Source organism: Nestor notabilis, unplaced genomic scaffold (assembly GCF_000696875.1).
Source record: "Nestor notabilis isolate BGI_N333 unplaced genomic scaffold, ASM69687v1 scaffold9754, whole genome shotgun sequence".
NCBI lineage: Eukaryota > Metazoa > Chordata > Aves > Psittaciformes > Psittacidae > Nestor > Nestor notabilis.
This window is the reverse complement of record NW_009926095.1, coordinates 22,843-46,954: the sequence shown is the minus strand read 5'-3', so window position 1 is coordinate 46,954 and position 24,112 is coordinate 22,843. Positions and strand designations below refer to the sequence as shown.

The window sequence follows — 24,112 nt, the reverse complement described above, 5'->3', positions numbered from 1 at the left end:
GCGGGGTTGCGCTGCGCAGATGACCGCCAGTGGAGGGGACAGGGGTCCGTGCTACACCCGTCTTGGGAGACAAGCTGGTAGGGGACCCTACGTGCGGCTGTGGAAGGGATCGGGCCGCACATTTCTTTCCTGTGGGATGGGATTATGTGCCTCTCCCCATCCACCTGCGTGTGAACCAGGGTCCTGGTCTACTGGTGTCTGCTTGGGGACAAGGCACAGGGTGAGATGGGGGGACATGTCTCCATCTGCTTAGGAGACCAAGGGGCCAGGGCCACTGCTGTCCCTGCCTGCTTGGAGCACACATCTGCATGGAACACTAGGAAGCTGGGGCCACTCGTGTCCCTGCTTGCATGGAGGACTCGGGGTGTCTGGGTCATGTATGAGGACAGGGTGGGATGGGGTCATGCATGTCTTCACCTGCAGGGTTCGATGGAACCATGCACATCCCTGCCTGTGAGAGAGCGGGGCCACAGGACAGTGGGTTGGGACCATGCCTGTCCCTGTCTGCATGGGCACTGCACACGGAGGAGCACAGAAGCATGTGAAGCTGGAGCTTTCAGCTGAAGCATGGGAAAGGAGCCTGTGCGACAGCTGAGTGCCTCTCAAGCCCATCTTCCTTGGGCGTGAGGTCCCCTAGCCCAGACTTGCATGCTCCTCCTATTGAGCGCATCCTGTAAGGACTGCTGTGACTCAGCCCTGCCTGTCTGGATGGTCCCAGCAGTTGCTGGAGAAGGCTTGATAGGCAGGGGGCACATGGTGTCAACGTCTCTTTAGGCCTTTACGGACCAAGTTCTGCCAGGGAGAACTGCTCCTGGGGAAGGAAAATGGTTCTTGAGGTTTTGTTGGAAAAGACCAACTGCTGATGTGCCCAGTAACTTGTAGGAAAATATAAAGGCAGTGATGAGGCATGGAAGAGAAGTTTCATGTTGGTGGGAAAGGCCTTCAGAAGTCTGTGGCCCAGCCTGCTGCTTGGAACATGACTACTACCATCATTGTATCACATTAGCCATGGCCGAGGTTGGAAAGCCTCCAAAGACCTCCCCACAGTCTTGGATTGACTAGGCAAAAAGTGGACCATGGAGAGGTAAAAAATTTGTTAAAACTGGCACGTGGTCTCATGGTTTGAGTCAAGAGCAATCCACAGATCTCAGGGAATGGGAAGTTTGCTCAGTGACAGAAAGAATTTTAAAACACATTTTCTGCTGGAGTCATGCAAGAAGACCTAAGGGGAAGGGAGAGACATGCTTCGCTGTGGCTGTGGTGATGTGCTTTGAGCCTTGGCTTTGCCTCATGTTTCCTGAATGACTCTGGTAAAACTTCTGTGGCACCTTCATGCCTCAGTGCTAGATGGGGATTGCAGCTCCATGCATTTTGAGTCAGCAGGAGATAAATACAGCTGTGTCTGCGGGGACTCCCTTCCTACAGTGCAGTCGTCATGTGGACTTCTGTGCACAAGCAAACCACAGTTGCTGCAGATTGCTCAGGGTTGCCTCCATATCGGTTTCAGCTTTCTGGCAGGAGAGTCCCATGTGGTAATGGTGACTGGGCTCTGTCACTTCTGGAAGAGGTCCTGAGCATCTTCATGCTTCACCAATTGGCCAAACTTCTGCGTTCCTCCTGTGGCATGGGGCTCATGGAGCCTCTGGTCCCCACCAGCTGCTAAACATAAATCTCACATCCACAAGCTCAGCAGAGGGCTGTGAGGTGGAAGACCTCTGTGGTCCCTTCCACAGGAGCATGTTCCAGGAGGACAGGGGTGGTACTGGGTGACCAAGAACACCAGCAGCAACTCTGAGGCTTTCAGCATCTCCCATGCACATGGAGGTGAGGCCAGAAACAAAAATGCCATCAGTGAAGAGGTATTTCAGCAATGATTTATCCGTGTTATGGAAAACTAAAAAAAGTAGTTTGCTTGTAATAATGTTTTGTGAGGTGTAGAATGCAGGTGAGCTCTTGTGGTGGAGGAGGAACGTGAAAATGCCATTTCCTGAGAAATGTCTTGTTTTCTAAGGCAAAATACCAAAAGCATAGAAATCTCTGGTGGAAGAGAGTTAACACAGGTTATGTGCTGTGCTCGCAACCTGGCAGTGAGTGCACAGTTATATGAACACAATTGAAGTGAGCACAAATGACTGTTTAAATCTCAAACCACTTCATTTGTGGTTTGAGATTTAAATAAGTGGACAATGTATTTAGTGACTCACATTTTACAATCTGTGCCAGTGTGATTCCCAGTACACCAAAAATGAATCCTACATAGCTGCTGGCAACATGTAAGCCTTTCTGAAGCCATTGTTTCTTTAAGTTTTGATTAAAACAGTGAAAAAAAGAAGCCAAAAGTATTGGTTTTGCTTGTGAACAGTTTAGGAAAAGCTAAAACCTGTGCTTCACCACATGTCTTGGCAACACAGCTCCTCTGAAATGATGCTAGTCTTTGGATGCATACCCAGTGCTGGAACAAGGGACAAAGTGCCATATTTAGTGGAAAACCCTATCTTGGAATTAAATCCAAGTTTGGCATTCCAGTGCATGGAAAGCCAGTGGCAGCATTGTGTCGTCTGTGTCCGAAACATGTGGCCTTCATTGTCCATGTCTGGGAATCTCCCTTTTTCAGTCAGGCATTGGACAGGGTTTTAAAGGTTCAGGTTCCACTGATGAAATTTGCTCTGGATCCAGGGCCTTTGTGGCAAATGAGATGGCAAAGAGTCATGAGAAAAGCTGGTCACAAGAGAGTGCTGTCAAGTTAGCCCAGAGGTGACCCAGGTCTTCATGTGTGGTATTAGCATTCCTGAGGATGCAGAGGAATTGCCAGCTGAAAACTGCCTGTTTCTGTAATGAAGAGCGTGTTTCTATAGCAGAGTTTAACATCTTCCTGCCAGGGATGATGAGTTGTGAGCCTACAGCTGGGGTACCCTGAGGCCGCAGCACGGGTTCTGCTGCACTTCTCAGGCCAGTTGACACCTCCTGACAGAGCTTTCCTGGGGAGATGTGGTCCCTGCTGCCTTCCCACAGCCCACATCGGGAGATACTGCTGGTGGATATCAGGGTTATACCAGGCAACGGAAAACACAAAAGGGAGCCAAGACTATGGTCTGTGCATGTTCTCAGCCTATGGAATAGTCCAGCTCCCTTCTCCTCCTTTCCCCTTTGTAGGTCACTGCTTCCAACGACTTTGTGGCCAATGCAACCTGCAGAAATGATGTTGAGTTTGACCATGGTTCTGCTGGTGACATGGACCTTGGGGAGTAAGTATGGTTTCAGGGAAGGGAATCCAAGGGAAGATCCTGGGTAGTTTCTGCCCCTCAGAGGGTTTTCCTCTAACTCTTGGGGGATCATATCGGAGATGGGGATGATTCAGCTTATGATAAGAAAAAATTAAGCAAAATGCTGAACTTGCAGAGCCTGCATGTTGGGAGACTCACCTCCTGCTGTTTATAGGTGTACACAGCTTGTAACCAGGAATTGGAGCTTCCTGCTTGTATTATAATAAGAGCAATAAAAATTAACACAGAGGAAAAAAGTAGGTATTTACTGATAAAGGCTGATATGGGTACACAATGCACACAGGAGAGCGTAACTCCAGTGTTAAGGCCTTTGCTTGCTCACATGGACATTGGGGGGGATCAGAACTAGAGAGATATCTGATAGAGTGAGAGAGAGGGAGAAAATGAAGATCCTTTTGGGAGTAGACTGGTGGGGGCCAGAAACTGATTTGGCAACATCAGGATCATGAGCATGAAATTCTGATTTTAGACATTGCTTATCCCTTAAAAGGACTGAAAAATTTGCCTAAAAAACTGTTTGTAAAGAAAGTTTCAGAAAGAACATAGGAAAATACCACACTATAAACGTAATTCTGTAATGAAGGTGCTCGTTTCATTCACTTTTTTTGCTGCTCTCCAAGTGGGTTTGGTCTCTTCCAGGAGCCCAGGAAAACATCTCCTGGGAGGTCCAGCGCTATGACGGCTGGTACAACAATCTGCTGCACCACAGCCGTGGCTCAGTGGGTGAGTGCCAGGCATGGGATGGGGATGGTGCAACAGGGCAAGCTGGCGCTTTGGCATCTGGCTCACTTTACGTCAGAGAAAAGCCATTTCTGACTTGGCCTGGTCCAGGCAGGTGACCAGACGATGCCACCTCTTGTGGCCCTGCAAGGTGGCTGTTGGCCCCAATTAGAGGTGGCCAAGAGCCCTGTTAGAACAGTATTGAGGGGTCAAGCAGCTCAGCTTTGTTGCCCACATCCTGGCTTTGCCACTTTTATCAGCTACCCAGGCACCATCTGCAGATCATGCTGGTATTGGATCAGCCCCAGAGCAGAGCTGTGCTTTCACAAGACCATTCAAAATGTCTGAAGTAGGGAGGACCCAGCTCTTCCCAGCAGGCATTTTGGTGATGGTCAGGTATCCCAGAGGTGAGAAAAGGCATCTTTAGCCAAAATCAAGCATGCAGTTCAAGCAGCATTCAACACAAGTCCAGGGAGTTTATGCTGAACCTACTCCTTTTCTGCTCTGCACAGGGCAGATATGATGCTGTTGGGCTGCTGTGCAGCATGTACTGGTCTGTACTAGGACAGGAATGTGGGATTTGCCTGTGCTAGTGGCAAGCTGCTTCCTCACACCTACAACCAGTCAATGAGCCTACCTCCAGAAGATATATTTGAGCCAGAGACCAGGGCAGATCAGGCAGAATCTTGTCTGAAATATGAAATATTATAAACCCTCCTATTTCCCACAGCCCACATTGGTCTGATGACACAACTGTGGTGGCAATTACACAGCTTCCTCTGAGTCCAAATGGCTCTCCAACACGACGTGCGTCGTCAGCCTGTTAGTTACACCAAAGCCTGCCATGGAGATCCAGTGGGTTCCTGGCAGACAAGATCTCCCTCTTCCAGAGCAGACAGATCAGGCCTTAACATTTGCAAACAAACCTCTGGAAATTAAACTTGAAACTAAACCAGTAATTCGGGATTTCCCCCAGCTCTGGGGAGCTCCAGCTCAACACACTGGTGAAGAGCCTTTCAAAATGAACTTGCTCATCAGTGACAAATGACCTCTTGCTTCTGGGCTTTTCAGTTACAGAACAGGCAATGGGTGCAAAATCAGGGTGTTTCTCTCTCATATTCTCCCTTGTCTCTCTGCCCCTCTGGCTGTTCCCTCTCTGGTTTCCTACTGTATTGTCGATCACCATGCTGTGTAGAATTGCATAGTCAGCATGGCCAGCTTAGCATCACTCCACTTACCCACTGGAGCACCAACTCAGACCTCCAGGAGGCAACTAGGATGCATATAGACTAGAGAAGGACAACTGGAAGGGAACACGCACATGGACAGTCCCTCCTAATTTTAAGAGGACTGATCCCAGTGTTGCAAGAAGTTTTGGGTGCTGGTACCAAGATTTGCATGTTCTTGGCCAGTAGAAGAGTCTATGCCATCCTCTTGCTCTCTTTTGGGACCCTCACACATACTGGTGTGCCCCGCTATTGCTGTCTCCTGCCTTTTGGGTGGCACCAGACACATGCCATATTGTTTGGTGCTGCAGGTGCCAGGCTGCTCCGTCTCCTGCCAGCCAACTACGCAGATGGTGTCTACAAGGCACTGCAGGAGCCCTATGTGCCCAACGCTCGCCAGCTGAGCAATGCAGTGGCGCGAGGACCCTCCGGGCTGCCCTCCCGCTGGAACGTGACTGCGTTGGCTGTCTTCTTTGGTATGAGATGGCCCCTGGCAATGCGTGCAAAAATCATAGAATCCCAGACTGGTTTGGGACTGGTTTGGGAGAATCCCAGACTGTCCCATGAGCAGGGACACCTTCAGCTAGACCATGTTGCCCAAGGCTCTGTCCAACCTGGCTTTTAAGCATTGCCAGGGATGGGGCATTAACCACTTCTTTGGGCAGCCTGTGCCAGCGCCTCACCACCCTCATAGTAAAGAACTTCTTCCTTATATCTAACTTGAACTCATCCTGTTTCAGTTTAAATCCGTCACCCCTTGTCCTGTCGCTACAGTTCCTAAATGTTGGTTTGGGTGGAATAATGCTGTTTTCTGGCATCCCAAGGCCATGCGTTGGAGTGCTCCTCATGCACCAGTTCATAGCAAACCCACACCAGAAAGATAAAATACCAAAATGCACCACACCAAATTACTGTCCAGCCAGGAGACTTTGAATTTCCAGTGACCTTTGGCAGTTACCCAAAAGCTTCTATTACTTATTTAATAACTTGCTCATTTGTTTTAGTGGTAGAGTTACTCCAATGCAATAGAGCCATGCTGTGCCTGGTGCCTGGGCAGAACTGCTGCAAGTGGGAGTAATTTTTGCTGTTGCTCAGGAGCTCGGTGGAGTCTTGGGTCTTCAAGCCCAGGGATGACTATCTCTGGGAAATAATTTCAGGTCATTGAGAAAACAGGCTGAACTTGCCAAAGAAGTGGAAACAATTAGGTCCACATACAGCTTAAGGTTCATATACATCCCTGGACACCCAAGCTAAGGTGCTTGGCCCCAAGCTGGGCCACAGCAGGGGCAGACACAAGTGTCTTAGGTTCTTATCACTTAGGTTCTCCCTGGAGGTAGCTTCTCCCATCACACCAGATCTCAAATGGGCCAACAGCAACAGCAGCCACCAGGGCCAGCATCAGCAGCAACCCTTGGCCTTGAAGGCCACAGGCAAGGAAGAGCTCAGGGAAATAGTGGCCAAAGGCAGAACCATGCTCCTGGTGAAGTGGTGGCCAGCAGATGATCCAGCTGCTGGTAGCCTCTGGACATCCACTGGCTGAGTTTCTCCACCCTGGTCCTTGAATGACTCTTCCCTATCTGTGGTATCTGGCCAGCAGCTCCTGGAGCCCTGCTCCTGCGGTCTGGATCTCAACACATCTGGGCTCCAGCCCACAGTGACTTTTCAAAGCTGTGGAGCAAGCCAGCAGTGAAGGCAGGAAGGAAACCACTGCACAGTGGATTCTCCTCAGACCATGTACAGCTCAGCTGCCCACCATCACATCCAGGTGCTGGTGCCAGTTCTGCCATGCTTACCATGCCTGGGGCTCTGGCAGGTTTCCATGTGCTGTCGGACATCCTGGGAACAGAGAAACCCGGCTGCCCTGCTGAGTTCCTGAACATCCGCATCCCAGCCGGAGACCTTGTGTTTGACCCTGAAGGCACTGGAGATGTGGTTCTGCCCTTCCAGCGCATCCACTGGGCGATGGAGACAGGGCAGAGCCCCAACAGCCCCCGGGAACAGGTAGGTCCCATTTCCTTTGCTCTTTGCCTTTCTGCTGAACTCCTCTTCACCCCACACTAGGAGCTGTTGCAGCATATATAACATTTTCAAATATAAAAGGAGAGACCACCATTGGTTCCTTAAAAATATACATCTCCCAAGTGCTTGAACCAATTGCAAATGAACCTAAAGGACAACCTTTAGGTACTGGTGCACATGAAGCAACATCTGTGGTTGCTCAAGGTCACTGATTTTCTTGGGCAAAGAAAACATAATAGCTTTAGTTCTGCCTGTGTCATCTAACTGGAGGGCAGAAGAGGAAAAGGTAAAGCAGGAGCAATTCACAGCATTCCTTGGCTGCCAATTTTTATCCCTTCAGTCAAAATAAGCAAAGGTAGGGATGTCTGCATCTGCTGAAACAAGTGACAACTGGAGCTTCTTTAGTGCCACTGTAACGAACTCCCATAACCAATTCATGCACTGTGCTGTTCTAGGTCAACAAATATGACACATTTTATCAGCCACCAACTCTTATCTTTAGAAACATACCCCAGAATTAAGCCAGGACTCTTATAAAGCTGTAAAGCTTCTCTGGATTTCACTCATTTTGGAAAATACCCAGATTTTTTCTCAGTTTGTCTATATTTCACTGTGCTGAGGCTGGATGTGTTTCCAAGCCCATGTCCTTTTTATTTCATGCAGGGAAGCTTCCCAAACAAAATCACTGAAATAAAATACCCCCCTGAACCTTTCACGTGAAACACCATGATGAGACCACAACAGCAAGACATATTTTTAGCAGCATTTCAAACCCTAGATAAATGAAAGCTCCAGCACGTTTTCAGACTAAGAGGATGTTTTCGTGAAAACATTAGGCAGGGGAGATGTTCAACAGGCTGTCAGGACAGGGCTGCTCAGAAGGGGCAGCTCCAGTGCTTCCACTTTCCCCAGAGCTGTGTTTAGCCCCATTCCAGCCTGGTCTTGCCTACTTGGGGATTCACAGATGTCAGATGTATTCTGGGCACAGCTGAAAAAAACTGGGAAATAAACCCCCAAAATATCCTTTTGAAAAGCCTGTAGCTGGTCTTTTCCTGTCCCTGGCACTAATTTCTGCAGGATGCATAGAGATTGCTGGTGTGTATACTTGCATCCTGACAGCTCTTGTTAAAACTGAGGATGGGTGAGCTGCTTTGCAAGACCAAAAGGGCTGGGTGGGTGCTTTTCAGACCTTTTTTTGCCACCTTTCCACCAAGACCCCAGTTAATGTGCATTCCCTGTGCCTGCCATAGACCAACGAAGTGACAGGCTGGTTGGACGGCAGCTCCATCTATGGCCCCTTGAACTCCTGGAGTGATGCCCTGAGGAGCTTCTCAGGGGGGCAGCTGGCATCTGGGCCTGGCGGGCGAATCCCAAGGGAGACAGACGGGAGAGTCCACATGTGGAAGGCACTGGATCCGTCCACAGGACAGGGTGGTCCACAGGGCATCTATGGTAATGGTGGCATCCTCAATGGTTTTTCACTTACTTGGCTTGATCACTGACTGTGAGCAGAAGGAGCAGGAAGTCCCTGGAGCTGAGCCCAGAGAGGACCCTAGGAAGCGGTAGGGGTGTGTGGTGAGCTGGGACACCCACATCAGGGGGCCTGTGGGAGAGCAGGTGGTTTCGCAGCCCAAGGGGTAGGCACCGGTAAATGTTTCACCCTCATGCAGCGGGGAGACTGAGATGAGCTCTTAGGAAGAAGTTCTTCCCTGTGAGGGTGCTGAGATGCTGGCACAGGGTGCCCAGAGAAGCTGTGGCTGCCCCATCCCTGGCAGTGTTCAAGGCCAGGTTGGACACAGGGGCTTGGAGCAACCTGCTCTAGTGGAAGGTGTCGCTGCCCATGGCAGGGGGTTGGAACTGGATGAGCTTTAAGGTGCCTTCAACCCAGACCATGCTATGCTATGCTCTGATAAGGTGTATGCTCTAGTAATGGGATGAGGAGATACTGGGCAGCAGCCGTAGGGTAGGAGATGACCCTCCAGCTACGGGAAAAGCTAGACCCAGTGGTGGCACTCCCCACTGATGCTCCTGATGGGCTCTTGCAGACCTGGGCAGTGCCCGGGGGAATGAGAACAGCTTCCTGCAGGCTGTGAGCATCGCCTGGTTCCGGTACCACAACCACCTGGCTGCAACGCTGGCACAGAGGCACCCCACCTGGTCTGATGAAGACCTCTTCCAGCACACTCGCAAGCGGGTCATCGCCACTTTCCAGGTGAAGAATGGCGTATCCCTGGCTCTCCCAAGACCCCTATAACCCTCTCCAAATACGGCATTGACCCAGCTCTCCTGTGTCCTACAGCATTGTGCTCTATGAGTGGACTAATACTAACTATAACACTACCCCTAGCCCCTAACCCTAATGACAACATCCTAACACTAACACTAACCCTAACCCTAAACCTAACAATAACATCCTAGCCCTAACACTAACAACCCTAACACTAAAACCTAATGAAAACCCTAACTATAATCCTAAACCCTAATCCAAGAACCTACCACTAACACCTAATCCTAGCCCAATCACTAACCATAACATTAAATTTAAGCCTAACACCTAACTGTAACCCTAACACTAACCCTAATCCTAACCCTAATCCTTATGCTAACACTTACTCTAAACCCCAACCATAACACAAACTAAACCTAACCCTAGCCCTAACCCAAACCCTAATCCCTAACCCCTAACACTAACCCTAACCCCTAAACGTACCCTAAATCCTAACCCTTACCCTAAGCCTATCCCTTAACCTAACCCTAACCCCTGATATCCTTCTTGGCACTGCACTGATGCAGCTCCCCTTATGTCCTAGAGCATCGTGCTGTATGAGTGGCTGCCAACCCTGCTGGGGTCACGGGTCCCAGAGTACAAAGGTGAGGGGCAGAGATGGTGTGCTGGGAGCAGGGGGTAGAACCAGGGAAGCTGGGGCATAACACAGGAGAGGGGGCTCGTCCCCCTTTCCCTCCAGCCTGCATGCTGGACCCTGGCTGCTGCCTGCAGGTTACCAGCAGCACCTTGACCCCAGCATCTCACCGGAGTTCGTGGCGGCTGCAGGGCAATTCCTGGCCACCATGGTGCCACCGGGCATTTACAAGAGGTAGGAGCAGCCCATACCAGGGAATGGGATGCTCAGGTTGGGGTGGTGGCTGGGAATGGTCCCGGTCCCTTCCCCACACCCTGCCCCTTCCTGGGACAGCCAAGCCCTGTCAGTTCAGGGCAGCCCTGGCTAGGGGCTGTGGGTCCAGCCATTCTCTGCTCTTCCAGAGACCCTAAGTGCCAGTTCCAGAAAGTGCCTGGCCCTGGTGGCTCGTTCCCAGCATTGCGGCTCTGCAACAGCTACTGGAGCAGAGAGGTACGGGGAAGGGTTCTGAGGATGTGGCGGGCTGGCTGCGGGGGGCTTCACTGCTTGCTTTATGTTATGGGGACCCCACAGGGGTCTGAAAGGGAAACTGTGTGCAGAGCATGACAGCCAGACAACAGATGAGACATCCTCCCCATCCAGACATCCCCACATGCCACCTTCAGCCGTGGCAGGCTCAGACCTCAAGGTTGAGCGGATGTGGAGAAAATGAGCCTGGAAGAAGTCCTTGGTCCCCCTACATCCAGGGTCTGCACCCCTACGGGCACCAGTTCAGGAATGTGGGGCTGCTTCATGTCCTCACCTCCAGGTGAGGAATCACTTGCTCTTCCCATTTCTCCTCAGAGCACCAGGCTGCAGCAGACAAAGGAGGTGGATGTGGACAACCTCCTGCTGGGAATGAGCTCTCAGATTGCAGAGCGGGAGGACAATATTGTGGTGGAAGATCTCCAAGGTCTGCACTCCCCTGCGCTGCAGGGCACATCGGTGGGAAAACCTCTCCCAGGGCTGTGCAGGGGCTGAGGTGGGGAGGCAGGTCCCATCACCACTACTATCAGCACCCAACCACAGACTCAGATCAGCTTTAATCTGGTTAATGGAGGTGCAGAAAAGCTTCAGGGCATGTTAAACACATTTGTGGGAACATCCTGGCAAGGGCATGGAGATAATCTCCATGTTTAGCATGGCCTATGGCAAAGAGATGAGACCGGCCCAGCAGCTATGGCAATTGGGGTTGCTCCTCTGGCTCTGCCTTGCCATCATTATGGCTTCAAATCCACCACAGATTACTGGTATGGGCCCCTGAAGTACTCCCGCACTGACTACGTGGCCAGCTGTCTGCAGCGTGGGAGAGACCTTGGTCTGCCCACCTATAACCAAGCCCGGGAGCGATTTGGGTTGGAGCCTCTCCAGAACTGGTCAGACTTTGCTCCACACCTGGAGCAACAGGTAACACAGAACTGGCTGGGCATGGGAAGTGTGTGTCAAAGGATGTCAGGGCAGTCCAAGCAGTAACTGGCTTCTCTAGCAACGTAGGAAGAGGGACATCAATGTGCATCCCAGCTTATTTTCATGCCTGTGAGGCTGTTGTACTGGGGTAACTACATAATTACAAGGCATCAATAAATATATCCTGTCCCAGTGCTAAGCTCCTGTGCCAGTGGATGCTCTGCTCCTCCTGGAGCTGGGATGCTCTGGGAGTGATTCTTAGTTGCTCAAGTCCAAGCTATGACATCGAGGCTGTGTGGGGCTGAGCATCCTCCCAGCCCATGGACATGAGATGCCTGGGAAATGCATGTTCCTCACTCCTCCTGAGGCTTGCCAAGATTTGTCTGATACCCTGGCAAATTCTTTCTGCTCACATGTGTGTGGTGGGGGGTTCTGGACAGGTCCTGGAGAATGTCGCTGCCCTGTATGCCAACAGCACAGCCGGGCTGGAGCTGCTCCCTGGGGGCATGCTGGAGGCTGACGGTTCCCTCTTCAGTGCCATCATCCTGGACCAGTTTGTGCGCCTGCGTGATGGTGACAGGTTTTGGTTCGAAAACACCAAGAATGGGTAAAGGCTTCTTCCCCATCTGGCAGGGTGCCCACAGCTCTGCAAGCCCCAATAACACACAAAAACTGGGGCTGGAGGATCTTCCAGCTTCCTCAATGCCTAAAATGACGGAGGGAGTGAATCCCTCCTGCTGTCAGCAGGTAACACCCAGGGCCACCACTTGGCCCTACGTCTTTTTCTCCAGGCTGTTCACAGTGGAGGAAACTAGGGAGATCCGTAACACCACCTTCCATGATGTCCTGACTGCTGTCACATATGCAGACCCAACAGACCTCCAGCCCCACGTGTTTGTCTGGAGCAAGGGTGAGTGCTTTGTGCAATGACAAGGTGCAGGGAGTGAACAGCACCAGCAAGTTAGGGAGGAAAGCAGACCCATTTTGGTAACTCAGTGACACAGGGAAAGCATAGGGCTGGCAGTTTCTCAAGCAGGACACTTGCTGTGCCCCTCAGCCAGCAAAACACATGTTAAATGCAAGGGTTGCTTGTAAGCAAGGCGAGCAGCACTCGTTATGGTGGTCACACTCTTTGCTGATGTCTTCTAGCTCCTATATACAAGCACACATAGGTCTGCAGGTTAAACTAGTGAGTGACCCAAAATGTGATGAAGTTGGCAGATGAGTTAAGCTTTCCATACCATAACTGCGTAATGTTACCTACTTGCCTTTAATTGCAGAAGTTATTAGCCCCATATGCCCATTTTGCCTGGCTGCTCCACTGACAGGGTTGCTTGTCAAGCAGTGCTGTTGGGAGGGTTGGATAGACTTTCCTGCAGATGTGGTTGCAACAGCAGTATGAACTTCCATTTGCTAAAAGCATTTTATTTATTGAACATTCCAGCCCTTGCAAGGCATTTTGATTCCCTTAGCATATGCTCCATGCAATTGCACCAGGAGGACACCCTGGATTTGCAGCACCTGGTTGAACAGGGGCTCTGAGCTCCATTATGCTGTGGCCCAGAGTGCTTCTTGCTCAGCCCATCCCACTGGACGAGATGATGGCACTGACGGTCCAGAGCAGTTGAGTCCAGTTCTGTGCTTGTTTTGCTGCAGCAGGCAAAGGTTCAGTCTGAAAGCAAAGGTTGTCCCCTGAGATCTGGAGTTTAACTCAAGCATCCCAGTTTTGTAATGCTCTCTGGGTCACTCAGGAGTGAATCCCACCACCATCTTAATGCAGAGGTTCTTGGGGGTGAGGAAGGTGATATGGATAAAAGGTTCATGACACTCACAGTCTGTCTCCCCCCCATGCAGGGGACCCGTGCCCCCAGCCCCAGCAGCTGACAGCTCAGCATCTGGCCAACTGCACACCCATGATGGTGCTGGACTACTTCAAAGGCAGCGGAGCAGGCTTTGCAATCATCATCGTTGTCCTCTGCTGTCTGCCTTTAGGTTTGCCACTCCATTTCCTTACCCATCTCCTCTTCTACTGGAGAAAGGGGCTTAGTGCTCGTGGACTAAGGAGCTGCTGAGTCTTGGTCAATCCTGAGGTCCTTGAGGTGGCAGGGTCCTTGGGCACCAGGAGGGAGCTGGGCTTTCATGGGGTGGCCTTGCAGTAAATAAGTCCATGCAGCACTGAACTGGGGGCGATGGGGAAGAAATAAACCCCTGTCTGGCCCTGCCACATGGATGATCCTGCCAAGTGCGAAGGAGCTTGTGCTGTCTCATGCCCCACTCTCCTCTGTGTCCCCAGTGACTCTGCTTGTTGCCTGGATTGTTGCCATTCTCCGCAAGAGAGATTTCCAGAAGCTGCAGCAGAAGCAGGGCCCCAGTGTGCAGAGGGAGGTGACCGGCGAGGCCATACACGGTGAGGTGGCACTGGTGATTCTGCGATGGCCTCTGGTGACACTGCTGAAGTCAGGGCACATACTGGGGCAGGTCTGGGATTGGAGCTTGTAGCCAAACTGGACAGAAGGAGAAACTGTTTCTGCAGGAAGATAGTCAAGCAGTGGAGCAGGAAGCCCAGAGAGGTTGTGCAGTCTCCATCCTATCCAAGTCCTGCTGATCAGATAAAGCCTTGAGCAGACTATCCTGATCCTGTAGCTTGTCCTACCTGGGGCAGGAGGTTGAATGAGAGACCCTTCTAACCTGAGTCATACTACAATCCTGTAATTCCAAATCACACCCTACCTGAAGGAAACCTGTGTAGAGCACTTGCACCAGTAGTTCCAGGACACATAGGTCTGCAGACACATAGGTCTGCAAGGGAATGTTTCTCCTTGCTGTGGACACTGGAAAAATCCTTCCACCCTGCTCCATGGCCTGTACTCCTCCTGTGCCCATGCACTTGAGGTCTGCAGTTTGGAAATTATAATATTTCCCTTAACATGTGCCTGGTCATGAAATCACTCCCAAACTGCATCTTGGTGAAGGAGGTGGTGGGGTGAACATGAGCCCAGGTGCGGCTTTCCAGCTGAGTCCTGTGCTCTCTCCTATCAGCCATGGAGTGGCATGGTCCCAAGACAGACAACTCTCCTGTCTACATTCAGCTCCAAGCTGATGAGGTGCTCAAAGTGCTGGACAGGACAGGGTCTGTGCTCCGGAGCATCAATTTGAAAGCTCACCAAAGGGTGGAGGTTGTCCTCTCCAGCAATAAAGGGAACAAAGCTCTGCTCCTGAAGAGTCCTAAGGAGTATGACCTGGTGAGTACCATGATGCCTGGGGTTTGATACCTTCCCCCAACCCTCTACAGTCCTCTGCTGCCAGTCACAAACACCCTGCACCACTGAGCCCTGGGCACTGGGAGCAGCATAGGTCCCTGAAAGGTGGCTGTTGCCTCTTGAGAACCACCAGGTCCAGCTCATACCGTGGAGCAATCACTGTGGTGAACAGCAGCAGCACTCATCTCAACCGAGCCTCTGCTGCTCACCACCATTTGGTGGGGTCTGCTGCAGGTGCTGCTTTTCAGCGAGGAGGCAGAAAGGAGCAACTTCATTGGGAAGCTACGAGGCTACTTGGAGGAGGGCAGCCTTGATCTGCATATGTCTGAGATGAAGGAGCAGAACCTGATGAAACGGGCAGTCACACAGGAGCAGAGAAAACAGACTCTGGAGACTTTCTTCAGGCACCTGTTTGCTCAGGTATGTAGAGGTGTGGCAGGCTCTGATGCATGGGAGAAGGTATTTCTGTATTGATTAAGCAATCAATGTTGCTGTCGTTGCTTTGTGTAAATGCTGGTACCATGCACAAGGAAGCTGCCAATACTTTGGAGACAAAGGGAGTTCTGCTGTGGCGATGTAAGTGTCTAAAATTGTAAAGAATCTTTTGGATGATGTAACTAAGGTCTCCATAATGGTCAGTGGTGTTTAGTGTGAAAGTCACATTGTGTAGGAGAGACACAGGACTTCCCCATGGTATCTGCCATGAGTTTTGTGCCAGGTGAGCCACTGGTCTTTGTGCAGTAGGTCAGGCAGGTGAATATCATCCTCTTGCTCTGCCAGCACTCATTGGATGTCTTTTGTGGGATACAAACTGCAGGTGCTGGAAATTAACAGGTCGGATGCCGGAGAGCTCAACTTCGAATCTTCACAGAAGGCAAAGGAGTCTCTAACATGTGAGCTGAGCAGGGCTGAGTTTGCTGAGGCCCTGGGGCTCAAAGCTCACTCCATGTTTGTGGACTCCATGTTCTCTCTGGCTGACAAAGATGGCAATGGCTACATCTCCTTCCGGGAATTCCTGGACATCTTGGTGGTCTTCATGAAAGGTGGGAGCTGGAGCTGGTTAGTGTCTTCATCTGTTGTCCTCAGTCCTGTTTCTAGGTTCTGGCAACACCACCAGCAGAGTGAGGGACAAGATCCACCCAGCAGGTCAGTCTGTAGGCACTCCTACAGAAAAAAAATCCCTTCACTTAGGACAGCTTCAACTTGAGTTACAGGGCAGTGACAATGTAATTGTTTTCTGAAAGGCTGTTCACAAAGGGAGCTATCTTTCACCACCATAGACAAGTCTGCCCTATCTCCTGAATGGACCATGTATCCTGTCCTTGAGACATCATAGAATCCCAGACTGGTTTGGGTTGGAAGGGACCATAAGATCATCCAGTTCCAACCCCGCTAAAGGCAGGGACCCCTTCCACTAGAGTAGGTTGCTCCAAGCCGCTGTGTCCAACCTGGCCTTGAACACTGCCAGGGATGGGGCAGCCACAGCTCCTCTGGGCACCCTGTGCCAGCGCCTCAGCACCCTCACAGGGAAGAACTTCTTCCTTACAACCAGCCTGAATTTCCCTTCTTTCAGTTTGAATCCATCACCCCTTGTCCTATCGCTGCAGTCCCTGATGAAGAGTCCCTCTCCAGCATCCTCATAGGCCCCCTTCAGATATTTTATGTGATTCTGCCTAAATGACCACTGGAAAGCTGGATTCATAGATGGAGGTGAATGCCAGATTCAATCAAAGCAGTGCCCAGGAAAATCATTGCTGTGCAAAAGCACATTCTGAGTCTGCAAAATAATGCATAAGAATATGCACATACCTGATTTTTCACTTTGCACTTGAGAAAGTCAAGCAGAAGGGTGGCACGCTATTCACTTCCCATTGCTATTTAAGCTGTGATCAGCAGTGAGCTCTCAGTCTTTTCAGAACTGGGTGAAGCTTCACTACTGCAGGTCCAGACTCTCAAAGACAATGTTTGAAAGCATCTTTACTGATGAAAATAGGATCTTGTTCTTACTTCGCCTCTCTCCCTCCCCACTAGGGTCCCCACAGGAGAAGTCCAAGGTGATGTTCAGGATGTATGACATTGATGAGAATGGATTCCTCTCCAAGGAGGAGTTTCTGAGGATGCTCAGGTATTTCTCCTCACCTTGATAGATGTTTTCACAATGTCTGTAAACACAGATGTCTTCAAAAGCAGTTCCCAGTTTCTGTGCTTCACTCCCCAAGGGTGCTACATGTGAGTCCATGGGCTCAACACTCACAACCAAGAGCCCATTTCTCCCATGAAACTGGTCTGGGGCTCTGCCCTGTATTATGTGAAGGACTCAAGCTGTGGTCCTCTGGTGTTCCTGTCTCCCCTTCTTGCTCCAGGTCCTTCATCGAGATCTCCAACAACTGCCTGTCAAGAGATCAGGCAGAGCAGGTGACCGAGTCCATGTTTCGGGCCTCAGGGTTTCAGGACAGGGATGAGCTGACATGGGAGGATTTCCACTACATGCTGCGGGACCATGACAGCGAGCTTCGTCTCACCCAGCTCTGCATCAAAGGTCAGTGGGCAGGAGCACTGGGACACCCCAGTCCCTGCAGGGCTGGAAGTGATGGGCAGTATCCAACAGGTAGCTCCCATTGGTCTCTCCAACCCTACTGAGTAATAGGGCATCAGCTGTTGCTCCATGCACATGTTTGGGGCAGCTCAGAGCCTCTCCTCATCTCATCCCTGCCAAAGGGAGATACCTAAACCTTGTCCGCTACATCTCGTACACACTGAACCACTGTTTGTCCTTCTGGATCCTCAAAGGTGTCCCCGAGGTGCTCAAGCAAAACCTGCACAACCACGCCTCCTTCATAAGAAAGAAAGAGCCAAAAAGGTAAGCTCTTCTCCTTAGTCTTGCTGCTGCATCTCTTTCTGCCCTGATGCACATCCATCTATCACCTCAACCCCTCCAACAAATGCTCCCACCAGGTGTATGCAAACCCAGCTCTGGGGAAGCGGGATGACCATGCTTAACGCGCCTGTGAGCAACCTGGATGCTGTAGTGGGGCTGTTGCCCTCCTCCCCTGGCACCCAGGCAGGCAGAGGGGAGGAACTGCCTCTTGCACAGCCCCTGTTGCATTTGGGATGAGAATCCTACCTTGTTTTTCAGAAGGGTGGTTTATTGTGAAGTGAATCCAGCCCATGTACCATGCAATTGAAGTAATGCAAGTAGAGTTGCAGTACAGATCTTGACACCTTCTGAGCCTGAAAGTGGAGAAAATGGGGAAAATTTTGGCAAGCCAAAAGTACAGCTGCAAGTACAGCTTTGGGCTAGACAAAGCTCTATTTCCAACAGAACCATCTTGGAGGAAGAGAATGACCCAAACCTGGACATCGTGAACCACTACGTGGAACGAGAAGGGCGAGAACTGAGGAAGAGACCAGGCAGAAAGTAAGTGCATTCTCTCTTCACTGGGTGTGCTTCTCAGGTTCAGGTTCAGCCTGTTTGCTGTTTCTCATGTTGGTGTGTCAGACTGGATAGGCCTCCAGTCAAACGGCACCACTGCAAGGACCCAGCACCCCCATGATGGTGGTACAGAATAGGGAGGGGATGCTAGACCATCCCTGCAGGAGATACCTCAGCCTTGGCAGGCACATCACAGCCTCTCGCAGGCCAAGGAGCTGCAGGAGCAGCCCTGCCTCAGAGGGGATGGTGCTGTAGCTTGGTCTGGGTGATGTGCCTCTATTAAAAAAAGTGAAGTGGCCAACTCCAGAGCCTGTGATGTTGGCTTTCAGAGTGTATGCCTTGCCCACAGAGAGGGGCTTTGCCTGGCAGGTCCTGCCTGCATTTCACTTCCCCTTGGGATGCTGCTGGTTGACCCATAGGCTGCCTGAAAGAGCTGCAGGAGAGACTGATCCTCACTGCTGTGGCAGCAGCAAATATTTCTGCAGGGAAGCAGATAGGTGGTTGTTATTTATGGCCAGAATATCCTGATTTGCCCTAATAGCTCCAAGGACCTTCTCCTACCCTGGAATCAGTTTGGAGGGCTGAATTTTACTATGGGAGTGATCTTCTACAGTTCTTATCTCTGGTCTCATTTATGAGTCATTATCTGCACATTTGTTACCAGCTTTCGAAAGTGTGTAGACTGTGGGATGACCTGAGATCAAATGCTGAAACTGTGCTCTGAAGGTCACCACCATCACTGGTGTGCAGAGGTGGTCACAGACCTGTACGGGGAGGAAGACCCAAAGCTGGGCAGCATGGCCCTGAGCCATACCTTACTGGCTAAACCTTGACATGACAGCAGCCCTGCTGTGTTTGCCAGGGTGAATCAGTACCAGCTGCAATTGTACACTGAAGCACAACGGAAGACGTATGAGCGGAACAAAGTTCAGCAGAAGATCCAGGAGTTCAAGCGCTTTGTTGAGAATTACCGGCGCCACATCGTCTGTGTGGTCCTCTTCTCCGCCATCACCACTGGCGTGTTTGTGGAGAGAGCCTACTGTGAGTGCCCACCCAGCCCTGCTGCCCCACATGCAGAGGGGTGTATGGGCTTGGCTTCTCAAAGCTGCTGGTTACATGGGGCATGCTGGGATGTGAAAGGTCCCGGCACACCTTTGGGCAACAGTATCGTTCCACCCCTGGCATAACCAAAGTTTTACTAAGGTTGGGAGGCACCTCTGGAGGGGTCTGATCCAATATCCTGCTCAGAGCAAAGCCAATTTCAAAGCTGAATGAGGTTGCTGAAGGCTTTATCTAGAGAAGGTTTGAAGAGCCCTGAGGTTGGAGATCCCACCACCTTGTTGGGACTGTGCTAGTTTTTGACCATCGTGCATGTGGAGAGTTTGTTTTACATCAAACCTGAATTTCATTCAGTGAAACTCAGGCTGTTGCCTCTCACCCTGTCACTGTGTGTCTCAGAAAGTATTTTTCTCTCGCTCCTCTGTAACACTGTGGTTGTAGACAGACACAGGGCCTTCCCTGACCCATCTCCTCCAGCCTGAACAAGCCCATTTCTCCCAGCTTTTCACTTACATGGTGTCCTCCAGCTCCCACCCGCCCTGGTGGACTCCACTGGACTCATTCCAGTTTGTTGATGCCTCTCATTTTGGGATGCCTGGCTGAGGACACAGTACCAAGGTGCACAGCAGAGGAGGACAATCCCCTCCTTTGACCTCCAAGGAGAACTTGTCACCCAGCAGCTCTGGGGGTTCTGACATGGAGAATCATGCTCCTGTCCCCACGCAGCCCCATCCCCACTGACCTTTTCTTGGTGAAGCCACACAGGTGGTTGTCCCCGTGTTGCAGGAAGGGTCATGGCCCTCAGCTCCAGGCACGTTGACACTCCCTCCAATCTCTCCCCAGACTACGCCTTTGCATCCCCCAGCACTGGAATTTCACAGACCACCTTTGTGGGGATCATCATCTCCCGGGGATCGGCTGCCTGCATCTCCTTCATGTACTCCTACATCCTGCTTACCATGTGCCGCAACCTCATCACAGTCCTGCGGGAGACCTTCCTCAACCACTACATCCCCTTCGATGCCGCTGTGGACTTCCATCGCTGGGTTGCCATGGCAGCCCTCATCTTCTCAGGTAGGTGGGCTGCTGGGGAATGTGCCACCCAGGAATCGCATCTGGAGCAGGAGGACCATGACACAGCAGGACCAGGCAGAAGCTTGAAGAGATGTGTGGAGCCTGTGGAGACACAGACGCTTTGCACCAGAGGAGGAATCGCTGGGTCTCTGGCCACATCAGCAGGGTCTGCCGCATCTCCATCCACTGCAACAGTGATGCTTTTCTCTCCTGGTTTCTGTCTCTTACAGTGCTCCACACTGCAGGTCACATGGTGAACGTCTATATTTTCTCAGTCACACCTCTCAGCGTGTTGTCCTGCCTCTTTTCCAATGTCTTTATGGATGATGGGTAGGTGAAAATTAAAGCACAATCCCGGCAGAGTGTACTGGGCATGGACAGGAATTAAAGTGGAAACCAGGAGTTTGCTCTGGCCACTCCATGGTGCAATTCCTCTCCAGGTCCCAGCTCCCACAGAAGTATTACTGGTGGTTCTTCCAGACCATTCCAGGTGAGACCACTGCAGGCAGACCTGCAGGTCTGTATGTTCACCCCTCTGCTGAGCCCCAGATGATCCCCTGTGGGATTGCCCTGATTCCCCAGGACCTCCCAACCCATCCACTCACAGGCATGACAGGAGTGCTGCTGCTCGTGATCCTGGCTGTGATGTATGTGTTTGCCACCCACCACTTCCGACGCGTCAGCTTCCAAGGCTTCTGGATCACCCACCACCTCTACATGCTGCTCTACATCCTGGTAAACCATTTTGGCTTGGAAGGAGGGGTGGTGGTGATGCACCTGTGAGTCAGCCCAGCTGATGAGATCTAATAGCTGGGGGGTCCCAAGAGAGCTGGTGGACCAAATCCCAGCTCCCTGCTACTGCTGAGCTGCCACCAAACCAACCCCAGGGCAATGGCTTGCTATGGTAAGTGCAGTGCTGATGGGGGCTGCTCCCTGCCCAGGTCATCGTTCACGGCAGCTACGCACTAATCCAGCAGCCCCGCTTCCACATCTACTTCATCATCCCAGCTCTTATCTATAGCGCAGACAAACTGTTCAGCCTGAGCAGAAAGAAGGTGGAGATCAGCGTGGTGAAAGCCGAGCTCCTGCCCTCAGGTACCACAACATCCCTGGCCACATGGCACCAGCTTAGCCCAGGCTCTTTGCGCAAGCATTGGGGGCTGCAGCAATTCAGGAACCTCCACTACCCAGCCACAGAATCATAGAATCACAGAATGGTTTGGGTTGGAAGGGACCTTAAAGTTCATCCAGTTGGACCCCCCTGCCACAGGCAGGGACACCTTCCAGTAGACCATGTCGCACAGATCTCTTGAATTCCATTAGACCATGTCACCCAAATCTCTTGAATACAGGGATGGTGCATTTACCACTATTCTATGGGCACCCTGTGCCAGTGCCTCACCACCCTCACAGGGAAGAACTTCCTTATATCCAACCTGAACTCCCCCTGTTGAAGTTTAAACCCATCACCCCTTGTTCTATTGCTACAGTCCCTGATGAAGAGTCTCTCTCCAGCATCCTTGTAGCCCATTTCAGACATGGAAGGCTGCTCTGAGGTCTCCACCTTAAAGAAGTCCTCATCCCTGGCCCCCCTCTCCCTCCCAGGTGTCACCCACCTCCAGTTCCAGCGGCCACAGGACTTTGACTACAAGTCGGGGCAGTGGGTGCGCATCGCCTGTGTGGCCCTCGGCACCACCGAGTACCACCCCTTCACCCTGACCTCAGCACCGCATGAGGACACACTGAGCCTGCACATCCGGGCCGTGGGACCCTGGACCACCCGCCTGCGGGAGCTCTACTCCCCTGAAAGCCTGGCCCTTATTGGCAAGCTGCCCAAGGTGAGCCCCACGCTTCTTCTCCAGGGACATCTGAGCCCAAAAGCATCTGTGGCAATGGGTTGTGCACAGCCTTGATGCTTCTCCAGCCTTGAAGGCAGCCAAGACCTGGGCAAGCGAAAGCAGGAGATGCTCTGCTGATGGGCTGGTTCCCTTCCAGCTCTATCTGGACGGACCCTTTGGGGAGGGCCACCAGGAGTGGAACAAGTTCAAGGTCTCAGTGCTGGTGGGAGGAGGCATCGGGGTGACACCCTTTGCATCCATCCTCAAGGATCTGGTCTTCAAGTCATCCATAAGCTCCAAGCTGCAGTGCAAGAAGGTAAAAGGAAGCATCTGAAGCACAATAAGCCCTCCCGAGATACCTCTTCCTGCTGCTGGCCTCCTTGGGGGATCCTTCATGATCCACCTGGGAAGGTGCCCCATGTGGGCATGCACAGGGTACTGACCCCACTCTCAGCCTCATCTCCATGTGCCACAGATCTACTTCATCTGGGTGACGCGCACGCAGCGGCAGTTTGAGTGGCTGGCGGACATCATCCGTGAGGTGGAAGAGGCAGACAGGAACAGCTTGGTCTCCGTGCACATCTACATCACGCAGCTGGCTGAGAAGTTCGACCTGCGCACTACCATGCTGGTGAGCCTGGGTACCTACCAGGGAGGCTGCCGGGCCATGCCGGGCCCTCTGAAGTGCACTGATCTTTCTTCCAGTACATCTGCGAGCGGCACTTCCAGAAGGTGCTGAACAGGAGCCTGTTCACAGGGCTTCGTGCCATCACCCACTTTGGACGCCCTCCCTTTGTACCCTTCTTCAGCTCACTGCAGGAGGTGCACCATGAGGTCAGTACCCAATGGGAACACGAGGGGGGCACCCACCGGCCACTGTGGAGGAATGGTCCCAGCTTGTCCCCGAGGACCTGGAGACCTTGGTGGCATCAGCACCAAGGGCAGGGCAGAAGGGGCATGAATCCCACTTTCCTTTTGGAGCCAAGATGAGCTGCAAGAATCAGAAATGCCCCATACTAAGCAAACATCCCCTGCTATGGCAAGACTCCGGCTGCAACCACTGCCCAGAGGTGGCAGAGACCCTGGGGGATCCCATCCTTCCTCCATGGCCCCAGCAGCTCCATGGGGAAGTGACAACCTCCCCAAAAGCCTCCTTAGGCTGGGGCATACTGCTTGGCCAGCATCTGTACCCAAAGCTGCCAAAGGGCAAGGGGCCAAGGAGAGGCTGGGATGGGGGAGAGCTGGTGTTGCTGGTTTGACCCCTTTGGCTCCCTCCTTTTGCAGGTGCAGAAGATTGGGGTGTTCAGCTGTGGCCCACCCGGGATGACAAAGAGTGTGGAAAAGGCTTGTCAGCAGCTGAACAAGAAGGACCAGACCTACTTTGCACATCACTATGAGAATTTTTGACTCTACCCAATACCATTTCATCCCTGGGCTGCAGTCTTCATTGTTCAGCATCAGTGCCTGTGTGGCAATGCTTCAGGTGGTCATGGTCCTGGGCCCACACCACCATCCCCAGGAGAAAGCCATTCATGGCTAAGAGCATGGGTGCTGAGACCCACAGAGCTGAGTCCAGCACGTGGTGCACCAGTGAAATGTTGCCATCACAGCATCGCCCCACACAGCCCTAGTGTGAACCCCTGAGCCCAGGGCATCCTGCTACTACCTACATACTCCTGCAGCCCCACCCCCAGGGTCAGGCTGGCATGGCCCAATCCAGAAAACCCAGTTTTCAAGTCAAGCTTGGCTCTGCCACCTTAATCCTGCAAAAGGGTAGACTTAGATTAAACATTAGGCAGACGTTCTTCCCTGTGAGGGTGCTGAGATGCTGGCACAGGGTGCCCAGAGAAGCTGTGGCTGCCCCATCCCTGGCAGTGTTCAAGGCCAGGTTGGAC

At 51.9% G+C, this 24,112-nt stretch overlaps 1 protein-coding gene across 1 annotated transcript; it reads left to right on the top strand.

Moving 5' to 3' along the window:
• Nucleotides 1–1,939: 1,939 nt before the first annotated feature.
• Nucleotides 1,940–23,624, top strand: LOC104404842 (dual oxidase 2-like). The gene is made up of 34 exons (XM_010013373.1): nucleotides 1,940–1,945; nucleotides 3,154–3,245; nucleotides 3,868–4,007; nucleotides 5,542–5,706; nucleotides 7,044–7,231; nucleotides 8,500–8,701; nucleotides 9,295–9,461; nucleotides 10,060–10,120; nucleotides 10,248–10,344; nucleotides 10,512–10,599; nucleotides 10,951–11,059; nucleotides 11,390–11,548; nucleotides 11,980–12,160; nucleotides 12,345–12,463; nucleotides 13,408–13,545; nucleotides 13,847–13,960; nucleotides 14,593–14,795; nucleotides 15,048–15,233; nucleotides 15,631–15,856; nucleotides 16,845–16,938; nucleotides 17,177–17,352; nucleotides 17,604–17,673; nucleotides 18,136–18,231; nucleotides 19,109–19,287; nucleotides 20,149–20,379; nucleotides 20,610–20,709; nucleotides 20,820–20,869; nucleotides 20,987–21,114; nucleotides 21,321–21,474; nucleotides 21,985–22,217; nucleotides 22,375–22,533; nucleotides 22,693–22,848; nucleotides 22,923–23,051; nucleotides 23,502–23,624. Exons 1-34 carry the CDS (start codon nucleotides 1,940–1,942, stop codon nucleotides 23,622–23,624), a joined length of 4,719 nt encoding a protein of 1,572 aa, XP_010011675.1.
• The last annotated feature ends 488 nt before the right edge of the window (nucleotides 23,625–24,112 follow it).

What these genes read in the sequence shown, in the direction of transcription:
- LOC104404842 (XM_010013373.1), top strand. An exon ending in ACAGCTACTGGAGCAGAGAG is followed by an intron (nt 10,600 to 10,950) that starts GTACGGGGAAGG and finishes ATTTCTCCTCAG; the next exon opens with AGCACCAGGCTGCAGCAGAC. An exon ending in TGTGGTGGAAGATCTCCAAG is followed by an intron (nt 11,060 to 11,389) that starts GTCTGCACTCCC and finishes AATCCACCACAG; the next exon opens with ATTACTGGTATGGGCCCCTG.